The sequence below is a fragment of the Aedes aegypti genome, chromosome 2 (assembly GCF_002204515.2).
Source record: "Aedes aegypti strain LVP_AGWG chromosome 2, AaegL5.0 Primary Assembly, whole genome shotgun sequence".
Taxonomy (NCBI): domain Eukaryota; kingdom Metazoa; phylum Arthropoda; class Insecta; order Diptera; family Culicidae; genus Aedes; species Aedes aegypti.
In genome coordinates, this window is record NC_035108.1 from 434,448,983 (window position 1) to 434,461,200 (window position 12,218).

General features: G+C 37.8%; 1 protein-coding gene across 2 annotated transcripts in view; it reads left to right on the forward strand.

Moving 5' to 3' along the window:
- The window catches only part of LOC5575559 (elongation of very long chain fatty acids protein AAEL008004), a 51,245-nt gene extending 42,261 nt beyond the window's left edge, over nucleotides 1-8,984 (forward strand). For both annotated transcript variants that reach the window (XM_021847805.1, XM_001662015.2), the window contains exons 3-4: nucleotides 8,407-8,569; nucleotides 8,637-8,984. In XM_021847805.1, coding sequence (XP_021703497.1) covers nucleotides 8,407-8,569; nucleotides 8,637-8,941 — 468 coding nt within the window. In that variant the 3' untranslated portion in view covers nucleotides 8,942-8,984. The remainder of the gene's footprint in view (nucleotides 1-8,406; nucleotides 8,570-8,636) is intronic.
- Nucleotides 8,985-12,218: the final 3,234 nt, after the last annotated feature.

The window sequence follows — 12,218 nt, forward strand, 5'->3', positions numbered from 1 at the left end:
ACTTGTATCATTTTCGCATCGTACACAATAGAAAAATATCACATAATCATTTATTAGCGCGAAACATGCTAAAACACACTACCTCCACTATTGGAGCTACCTCCACTATTGGAGCTACCTCCACTAAGGGAGCGTTTGCCCTACTTGCTTTTTTGCCGATCCAAGGTCAAGATCATTAAAGTGATGGAGAATATGGAACCGTCTAGTAGCATCCGAAACTCATCAGCCATCGCACAGTGGGGAAAATGAATTGAAAACGGCACCCAATGAAAGATATTCAGCTTTCTAGCGGTGAAGAGTCTGATTGGGTATTCATCAACAAGGTGGCGCTAGTGATACAACAAAAAAATAACAATCTTCTCTATCTCAAGATCCATATCAGTTGGAAAGTTAGAGCTATCTTGTGATGGAAAATCTGATTAAGGTGCTAGTTACAAATTTTCTTCAACCCCAGTATCTCGATATACTGGAAAAATAAAGGTTCGTGTGTAACGGTGGAATTTAATTGAGACATATTTTGATAGATGGCGCTACAGTCACCTTCCCATAACTTTATATTCATAATCTTTACAATAAGTTATAGAACCTTAAAAGTTGGTTTTCATGGCTTCCCTAACAGTCTCTTGAAGCGTAGTTGAATTGACTTTGTGTTTAACTATGTATGATGCACACTTGATAACTATTTGAGTAACGTATTTTCAATACATTCTGATCAGTCATACATTGGTGCCAATATTTTTCACTTCCAGATAGACCTCAATCTGCTGAATGACTTTGCCAAAGACACCAACCTTTTCACTATAATATATAATATATAAAATATAAATTTTTACTAGGGCTTTCTAGCGTATGCAGATCAACTTTGAAGAAGGCACCAACCTTCTAAATAGTAAAGAACTTAAAATACAGATTAAAGATTGGCAAAAAGAATCGGAGCCGTTCCAAAGATTCGAAACACTCAAAAGAACGAGTGATCCGTGCCTCTTTTTTGACGATAGTCGGTTCATTTAATCAGCACTGATCTAACAAAAAATGACCCGAAAAAAAACGAATAGAATCATTTTCTATATGGCGCCAACCACACATTACGAAACGCTCTTGGGGGAGGGGGTAGACTCAAGTAGACTCAAGCGTTACGACGCATACACAAATTTGAAATTTTTCATGCAAAAAGCGTTATGGAGGGGGGGGGGGTGTTAAAAAAATCAGTTTTAGCGTTACTCAATAAATGGACGCTGCCTATTCACTTTCATTCGTTTCTCGGCTTTATTATAACGCTCGATACGAGCCTTGTTTTGCGCGTCACGGCACATGTGCTAACATAGTTTGCTGTAGCTCCGCACTCTCGGCATACACAGCCAAACAACTAATTTTGCACGCCTACTTGCGCACAGGCAGGCAGGAAAGATGAAGAAAAAAAAGTCCACTCGAATGGCAGATCACATTTTGGTTCGGGTAGGGGAAACCGGACGAGTACATCATAAGTTTCTGGGGAAGAATGTACAAAGAATAAGAGAGCGAAAGGTACGACGCATGTCGCGCAACAGAGAGTGATCCGCTCTTTATTCCGTTCGTTCGGTTCAGTTCGCTCTTCCTTTGCGAGCTGCTAAGCCCACCGTTGAAAAGATCATATCACTAGATGAATATTTCGAATTCACTGAAATGAGCCGTTTATCTACTGAATAACTTCGCCGAAGACACCAACCTTCTAGCTCATTTGGATGTTGAGGTAACTGTCTGATTTAACCTCTTGTCCACGCTTTTTACATTATCTAGAAGAGGGAGAGGAGTCAGAGGGGATGTCTCACACAAGGATTGTAAGACCAACTAACCGCATTGACTTTAAAATTTATTTCAAATATATGTATCTACTGGTCTCCGAATTGTGGCCAGTTAAAAATTCAAGGTACGTTTCAGGCGTTTGAGAGTTAAGAGTTTAATGCAGTCCACAGACGCTCAGACGATTTGACGAACATTGACTCCGCCCCAAGTTAGTCAAACCGATTTATGTTTATGCAACCGTTTGACCGATTGTCAAGGTTGGTTGCAGCAACACGATATATCTTCGCATGTTTTGAATGCTTTCGGAAAGTCTAGTGAATATGTGATAGTTATTTTTTTTCGAATTATTTGTCTGTGGGAGATGATGAGTAATTATAGTTATAATTCGCACAAAGTATTCCGGCAACACCCTGAAATTATGAGGGGTCTCTTTAGGGGAATATTCTGACCAGTCATCGTTTTGGCTATAGATTTTTTTTTCATACATATCCAGAATCTTTTAGCGGTTTCCACTAGTTATGCTACTTTGATTTTTTTTTTCCAGAAATCGATGGGTTGTACTAAGGATTTCAACCAAAAAACTTCCAGGTATTCTACCAGGAATTTTATCAATAATTCATCTAGAAATTTATCCAAAAATTCAACCAGAAATTCCTTCGGGGAAAATTCTTCAGACACACCTTCAGATAGCATTTTACCAGAGTTTCCTTCAAAGGTTCTTCTACCAATTATTATTATTAATTCCTTCAAAGATTTGTCCAAAAAAATCCTCAAGTAATTTCTTCAGTAATTCTTCATGGCTGATTCCAAGGCTGCCTCCAGGAATTCCTCCAGAGATTGTTATAACAATTTCAAAGATTTCTTGCAGAATTCTTCTAGAAGTTAGTTCCAAGGATTCCATCACGCGTTAGCCAGGAATCACATCACTAATTATTTTAGATACTTCTCAAGACATTACTCAAGAAATTCGTCACCAGAAATTCTCCCAAGGACTTCACCAGGACTTTTTTCAGGGCTTCCTCCTTAAATTCCACAACCACAAGGAGTTGCTTCAGAAATTCCACCAGGAATTTCTTCTTAATAATAGTTTTTCTACAGATTTCTCCAGGGATTTATACAAAAACTTCCCGAGGGATTTCTTCAGTGATTCATCCATTGCTTCCCTCAAGAATTCCACCAACAAATTTCTCCAAAGTTTGATTTAAGAGTTCCTTCAGGCATTTTTAAACAAATTCTATCAGTATTTTTTTCCTGCGATTCCAACAGGAATTTCCCTAGAAATTCTTAAAGACATTACATAAGAAATCCCTTCCAAGAAATTAACACAGGAGTTCTAACAAAAATTACCATCAGGAATTGCTCATACAAAAGGTCTTCCAGTGATTCTTCTAGTGACTTCCCTATCAATTCCTCAACAGATTCCTCCAGAAAATCCTTCACCGATTTTCTCTACAAATTCCTTCAAAAATTCATACATAAATACATACAGGGATTAACTCCATGAACTGTTACAATGATTCTAACCAGAATTTATCCAAGGTTTCATCAAGGAGTTCCTCCAGGGATTCCAACAAGAATTCATCCAAGAATCCACCAGGAAGCTTTCAGGGATTCCACGAGAAATATTGCAAAAGTATTCATCGGAACTTTGTACACGGGGTACCATTAGGAATTCCTTTAGAGATTCTGTTTGCAATTTTTTGAAAGGTTCCCCATGGTTATCCTCCGGTATTCTTCTAGGGAATCTTCAAAAAATTCTTTTATAAATTCCACCAGTGTTTCCTTCAAAGATTCTTCCTTGTATCCCTAAAGAGACCCTGGAGGCATTCGTCCTGATATTTATGCAGGAATTACTTCAATAATCTACCATAAATTAGAAGGAATCCTAAAGGAATCTAACCATCAATTTCTTCTGGTATTTCTTGAAGGATTTTTTTCCAAGGAATCTACCAGGAATTATCTTAGAGAATCCTTAAGGAACTCCTTCAGGGGTTGTTTTAAAAACTCTTCCAGAAATATATTAAGGATTTCCATCAGGGGACTATCTGGGAATTTCCCCAGTGATTTATTTGGCGATTTCTCCAAGGATTTTTCAAGAAATTGCTCCATGGATTTTTTCAGAAATAAAAAAAAATCACTTTAGGAATTCAACCTGAAGGCATTCAGAGCAATGTTTTGATTGATCCTCTGAGTAAATATCAGTTGATTTCCTGGAGAAATTTCTGATATTTTATGCTAGAACTTCTGGCAAAACTCTGATAGATTTTCCTGGTTGAAATTCTAGCGAATCTCTTGTGATATTCCCAGTGTTATCCTTAGAAGAACTCTTCGTGAAATTCCTTAAAAAACTTCTCTCGTGAAAAATTACAGGTGAAATAATTAAAGAAAATACTGGTGAAGTCTCTGAAGGAATTACTGGTGGAATCTTTATAGAAAATTGTGGTCAAATACCGTAGGAAATACGTTATAGGATCATTGGAGTTCACCTTGGCGGAATCTACGAAGGAACCTCTGGAGGAATTCTCAGAGAAATTCCTGTTTTGAATCCCAGGAGGAACTCATGATAGAGTCATTTGATGATATACTCGGTGATTCCCAAATTACAGGTGAAATTCTTATAAGAAATTTCTGGTAAAATTACTTGAGGATTTCGTTAAAGTCTTCAAGAATCCTTGGAGTTATTCCGCGAGAAATTCCTCGCAAAAATCCGGGGGAATCCCTTAAGGATTTCCCGGAATATTTTTTTCCTTTATTATTGAGATTTTCAGCCCTAGGCTGGTTCATCTCAAGCATTTCCCGGAATATTTTTTTTAGAAAATCCGAGAGGAATACATCCCATGACTAATTCCACGAGGAATCCTATGAGAAATTCCGGAAGGTATCTCTTGAGTAATTCCAATGATTTAATCCTAATATTTCTGATAAAATCCTTGAAGAAATTCCTGATAACACTCAAGTTTGCTAGGAGATATTCCGGGAGGAATTTCTTGAGTAATAATTCCTTCAGAAATTTCGGGAGGCATCCCTTGATTTATTCCGGGAGAATTCCGGGAATTCCGGGGAGAATCCCTTAAGGAATTTCAGGAGAACTATCTTGAAAAGTTCCTGGTTGAATGTCTTAAAAAACTCTCTACAGAAACCCCTGGTAAAAAATTTGGGTAAATCCCTTAATAAATTTCGGGAAGAGTCCTTAATGGATTGCCTGATGGAACCCAGAATGAACCTAGAGGGGTTCCTGAAGGAACTTTTAGAAGAATTCCTGATAGAATCCCTGACTGGTCTTCTGATGGAATCGCAGAAGTTTTTTTTTTTTAATTGAATCCCTGCAAAAAACTCCCAATGAAATCTATTGAAGAACTCCTGACGAATTCCCTAGAGAATCTTCTGATGGAATCCTTAGAAGAATCTGTGATGTAATCCCTGTAGTAATTCCTGGTGGAATCATTAGATAAACTCTTGATAGATTTCCCGTAGAAATTCCAGCTAGAATCTCTGAAGGAACTCCTGATAAAATCCTTAGAAGAACTACTGGTGGAGTCTGTTGGGAATTTCTGATGAAGTCCCAACAAGACTTAGGGAAACTAAAGAAAATGCTAATGAAATTCCCTAAGGAACTCTTCTAGAAATCACTAAAAGAATTCCTGATGTAATTTCCTGAAGAACTCCTCATGTTATCCCTAGAAGAACTTCTGATGTAATCCCTGGAGAAGTTCCAGAAAAGAAACTTCTGATATAATCTCTAGAGGAAATCCTGATGAAATCTATAAGAACTCTTGTTGAACTTTTTGAAGAAATTAATGATGATTCCTGAAGGAACTGCTGATGTAATCTCTGTAGAATCTTCTGATGGAATTGCAAGATCTGATGTAATTTATTGAGGAGTTCCTGATTGATTTCCTGTAAGAATTCCTGGAAGAACTCCTTATGAAATCCCCAGATGGAATTCCGATGGAGTTCCTCGGGGAATTCCTGATATAATCTCTGGAGGAACTCCTGAAAGGATCTTTGGAGGAATTCCAGGTTGAATCTCTGAAAGAACTCTTGATGGAATCCATGGAGAAACTCCTGATGAAATCCGCAGAAAAACTCTGATGGTGCCCTAAGGTTATTCTGATAGAATCCCTAGAGAAACTCCTGATGAAATCCGGAGAAACTCTTGATGAAATCCTAAAGATATTTGTTAAAGATGTTCTTGAAGGAACCCCAGATGAAATCATTGGAGGAATACCTTGAAAAATCCTTGAAAAATTTCTGATGGAATCCCTATAGGAGCTCCTGATGAAATTCCTCGGGGAATTCCTTATAAGTTTTCTTATGGAACTCCTGATAGAATCCCCAGAGTAATTACTTATGATATCCCTAGAAGGTATCCAGATGAAGTTACTCGAGGAACTCTTGATTTAATCTCTGGAGGAACTACTGATAGAATCTTTGAAGTAATTCCAGGTGGAACCTCTGAAAGACCTCTTGATGGAATTTCTGTGGAGCTCCTGCTGAAATCCCCAAAAGAACTCTGATGGAAGCCCTAAAGCCCTACTCCTGATAGCATCCCTATGTGAACTCTCGATGGAATCCATGGAGGAACTCCTTATGTAATCTTTGGAGGAATTTCTAAGGATATTTTTGAAGTAACTCCTGATGAAATCCCTGGAGAAATTCCTGATAAGTTTTCTGATGGAACTCTTGATATAATCTCTAGAGGAACTCCTGATAGAATCCCTTGAAGAATTCAAGGTGAATTCACAGAAGAACTCTTGATGCAATCCTTGGATAAAGTCCTGATGAAATCCTTAGAGGAATTCCTAAAGGTATTCTTGAAGGAAGTGCTGGTGTGAATCATTGGAGGAACTTCTGATGAAATTCCTAAAAAAAACTACTGATGTAATCCCCAGAGTAAAGGATTATATGTCCCGCGAAACGCGGGACACCCTGTCAGATCTCGTTCCCAATTAAACATTATTCGTATTTGATGTGTATTCTACAACCATTTTAGGTGTAAATCATGATCTAATTGCTCAGTTTAGTAAAACAATTAGATTTGACGCAGTAATATCATGTAAAAAATTGACGGCCTGTCACCTTTCCCTAGAGGAACTCCTGATAGAACTCCTGGAAGAATTCCAGGTGGAATCTCTGAAGGAACTGCTAATGGAATCCCTGGAGAATCTTCTGATGGAATTGCAAGAGGTACTCCTGATAGAATCCCTTGAGGAGTTCCAGTTGCAATCCATGAAGCAATTTTGGTAGAATTCCTTAAGATATTCCTAGATGACTACCTGGAGGAATTCCTTCTTAAGTTCCTAATGGAATCGTTGTAGAAATTCCTGATATAACCCCGGGAGGAATTTCTTGTTGAAATTGTTTAACTGCTGATAACTATCTTATGAGATTAGTGGTTTGAGCAAAATCAAACTCGATTGAGTTTAGCCGACCGATTCGTCAACCGCCAATTTGGTTTCACAAACTGTCAAATTGGTTCGTCAAGCAGCATCACATACGGTCAAACATAGCACCAACATGAGCATCAACATGGAGGCGGAGTCAATGTTGGTCAAACCGTCTGAGCGTCTGTGGGCTGCATAAGCACATTGTTGATAATCACGGATTCGAATTTTACTCCACATTTTGGTATTGCAATGCCTTTTGCTTCAAGAATGACATTGTCAATGTCATGTTTTGTTTGTAATGAAATGCTTACATCAAGATTACTATCAATGTATGTTTCATACAGTCAGTGACATAAGTTAGTAACCAAATGCTGTTTTTCCATACAAAATGCCCAAGTTTGGGGTGCTGTATCTCAGCTTCTGGTAGTCCGAATTGACTGAAATTTGGATTTACCAATAACTTGAAATACGGAGATGAACCAGTCTAGGGCTGAAAATCTCCTTAATAAAGCTATAATAATAATAATAATAATAATAACTTGAAATTTATGCTGTAAGGGAATTATTACATTACAGTCATTCTACATAGAATTTCGAAGTGTTGTTCAAAGACAAAAGTAAGTAACCGAGATACTTTGTAATTTAATTAGAAAATAAGTTGTGGGTAGTTGATCTGTTCCACAAAGATGTTTAATTTCAGAAGTCGCACAAATTTGCAGAACACGCCAACTTTCTAATCTAAAGTAATCTAAATTACTCACATATTTTTCTGAACATTGTTTAATAGTTTTGTACCAATAGTAGAAACATGGTACTGAAAAGTACTTTATTTTTATCACTGTGAAGCACTGTCTTAATGCTTTAGGTAGTTTTGAAAATTTCTTATAACAGAAAAAAAACATACTAGGGCAAAATGGGGTAAAAAGAGAACTTCTACACAATAAATTATACCGTCACCATTCGATTATTGACCTTTTTACGAGGAATATGGAGTTTCTCGAGAACCACAATCTGACAATAAATTAAGTGCCGTTTTGGCTCCATATTTTCCCACTGTGCATCGACGAGAGACCACACCGCGGCGTCGGATCCAACTCATTTGTTGTTTTGTTTGCTCCGCAGACATAATCCAATAATAATTATTTTCGCCAAATTATCATTCCCAATTGTGGGGTTTTCCTTTCGCGGCTGAGAGCATTCGAATTAATCAGTGTTATCTTCTCCCGTCTCGTCACAGATTTGGAATGGCACCTGGTGGTACATGGTGCTGAAGCATGTCGAACTGCTGGATACGGTGTTCTTCGTACTGCGCAAGAAGCAGAACCAGGTGTCATTCCTGCACGTTTACCATCACACGATTATGGCCGTGTTCACCTGGGGCTATCTCAAATATTTGCCAGGTACGTCGTTTGGACAGATGAGCTCGAAAACCGAATTAATGCGAACGTTTTCCTTCCAAATCCGCAGGCGTCCAAGGTGCTTTCCTGGGAATCCTGAACTCGTTCGTGCACATCATCATGTACACCTACTATTTGATAGCGGCCATGGGACCCCAATATCACAAGTACCTCTGGTGGAAGAAGTACATGACGACGATCCAGTTGACGCAGTTCGGCATCATGCTAGTCTATCTGTTTCTCATCATCAGCTTCCAGTGCAGCGTTCCGCGATCGCTGACATTCTTCTTCGTGATCAACGTCACCATATTCCTGTTCCTGTTTTGGAACTTTTATCGAAAGGCGTACAGCAAGGAGGAGAAGAAGCTGCACTGAGGGAGGGAGGGCTATTACGAAATAAATTTGTTGTCTGTTATGATGCGTTTTTTTTTGCGTGTGGTTTTATTTTCGTTTTCCGTATTCCTCGGTGGGTTCACGCTATGAGTTCGTTTCGACAAAGCAAATCATATTGATTGCGATCAAAATTACTTGGGACACGCAACTTGAACTGGCACGTATAAAATGATGATTTTTTGACGAATCCGCCCAAAAAAAGATCATGATCAATTAAATTTAATTTTTCTCATCGCTACATATAAAACGCCCCTCTAGGAGGCACCAGAGGGCTTTTTTTTTATTATCCTATTGAAACGCTACGCATGCTTCAGTTATGGGAACAAGGAAATGCAATTGAGATTTTATGCTTGTTTATATGAAAAAGTTTCCGGATAATTATAAGGGTATTCTGATATTTTCAAAAGTAACATACTCGGGCAGGCAGGAAAATCAAAATCGTATCTCTAGTCTCCAGACTTCTTATTTCATACCTCAATTTGATATTGAAATGGTGTTTGTAAAATTGACAAATCTCAACGCGATCGCTAGACCTATGAAAATATGTACACAAGGGTAAAATAAGTTTTTTGAAATGAAACAAAATATATAAACAAAAGTAAAAAAAATGAAGTTTGTAAATACTTTTACGAATATTTTTTATTGATTTCTTTGCTATTGGCTATCAGAAGTTCTGAAAATGCAAACAAATATTTACAGATCCTTGTGCTTTATATTGTCAAAATCTTATCAGTAAAACGGTTGTGGTGACGATCCTGATGAGCTAGACGATTGTTTTTTCGGCAAACATGTTCAGTGGACCGTGGGCTACCTGTCAGTGAAAAATCTGTTTGGGAATTCGTCCGCTAGCTGGCGGTAAACTTTTTTCTTAAATTTTCTATAACTCAAGAGCTTGATGAACTAGAAAGTTGGTGTTTTTGGCAAAGTTGTTCAGCAGAACAAGGGCTATCTAGCAGTGTGGAATCTGTCTGGGAATCAGTTTTTTTAACTTGATAAATTGAATTTTAAAAATTTAAATTTTACTAGCCTTATTTACCTTCTTGAGGAACCATTGTAGTTTTAAGACCAGTGTAGTGACTACATATTAATATTGTAAAGTATCCTATGAATACCATTTTGTTATGGAATTTTTTTTTCTATGTTCGTTGAAACACTGTGCAGATTTTGAGTTTGAAGATATACACTACCCACCATAAGTAACGATTCCATTCGTTGCAATACTGAGTATTGTAGCACTTTTAAGTTGAGCATCACCAAAAATCCAGTGATAAAAGTTTTTTCAACAAAAATAAAAAATCGCAGGGACTCAAAGACGTATTTTTTAAGACGACCTCAAATATGTATAAATTAGTAAACTCGTGCATTGGTGTATTAGTTTTGTTTAGGTTATATATATTAGTATTGATATCTACGAGATTCGAACTCTAATTCCTTGCTTTGAAACCAGACACGCTAAACTTGTCACGCTCAGAAATGAGTGCCGAGTACACAAAATCAGCCTCTCTTCATGCAGCACAGATTCTGTGCAAAGGGGGCTGTACACAGTTTTGAGCAAACGGTGGTAAACAAACCGAATGAGTGAAATGCGCACAGAGGGGGAACGCTTGGAATGCGGAATTCGCTTCCATTTTTGTTTTGCTTCTGAAAACATTAAAATACAACATTCAAATTTTCAAGTTTTCAGAGATTTTTTCATTCGAATAGCCGAAGCGGAAGCAATTGGGGAAAAAACTTCCAAATATGCGACCATCTTCCGGCTTTTCGCCTGAAAAATCACAGAAAACTCCCCATCTTACCAACGGCCAACTGTTTGCTGCCGCGCGGGAGATGACTGACAGTTTCATTTCCATCGATCCGCGCACAGCCGAAGGCCAACACATCGGCTACACACAGCATGAGTGCGACTTACACAGAATTTTCACTCAGCCAGAGAGTCCTGCATTGTTTGCCTCATTCTGTGTAGTTTTAACACATGCGCTGCGTTGAGCAGGCGTAGCGTGTACACTGCCACTGCTGCATGTACGCTTAGATGAATAATGCATTCTTGTACTCAATATGGTGATTTCATGAATCCAGGCTCAATCTATTACCCTCGAAACTTATTATGAACTTGAAGCTCTCCTAAGAGCAGTGATGCATTTTGAACTGAACGCGAGCCAAAAGTGAACGGAGCCCGAGCCAAATTTGCACGAGAACGCAGTAGACAATGAACTTCCGAGCAAGAGCCAGCCACTGCTCAAGAACGGCCCGTTCAGTTCACAATGGATCAATGCACGAGTTCACTAATTTGACGTTTGAGATAGTGAACTCGTGCATCGGTCCATTGTGATCGGAGCTCTTACGTGAGAAATGAATGAATTGATCGTCTTAAATTTTCATAAACATAAAAATCATGCTGCTCTTGCTGTTTTAAATATCTTAACTTAACTTTGAAATTGATTTTTGTCCCGTATCAAGCAAAGTCAATTGGGTTTATTTTTTGACTCGCACGGGTTAATATTTTTGAACTGCTCAATGTTCAAGCCTACTTGATCGCTGCGTTCAAAAAATTGAACTGGAACGCGAACTGAACGCGTTCAAATGCATCACTGCCTAAGAGTTCACTTTATAGGGGAATTGGGGGTAAAATGAACACCCTAAGCAATTTTTGAATTTTCTTCTTTATAGAGTTGTTAGATTTTTTCTAAATGGCTCAGAGTTGAAGAAGGATGTTTATTTTAAGTAATACATTTAAATATTGCGATGGAAATATAATTATATCATAATTATTATAACATTGTAAATTTCTTCCCACAGGGTCAATGTTTAGAACATGTGGGTAAAATGAACATGTGATGGGGGTAAAATGAACATGTAATGGGGGTAATATGAACATATGTTGGTGGTAAAATGAACATGCAGTGGGCACACTAAGCTCTTACGGTGAATTTCACCGTAATCTCAACAGCTGAACAGTTCGGTGAAATAAAACACCGTAATTTCGTCGGAATTTGACTGATTCTGGTGAATTTTTACCGAATACTGTGAAAATTTACCGTACTCCGTTAATTTATTTTACCGAACCGTTCAGCTGTTGAGATTTCACAGGAATCCGTAAAATAATTTAAGTGTGGGGGTAAAACGAACAACATTCGAAAATTAATCATGGATTCAACTAAAATAGTAATAGTACAGTGATTTCATATTGTTTAAATCCCTCAATTTATAATTCAGTAAATAAAAATTCATAAGTCGATTCATCAGATAAGAAGGCTTATAT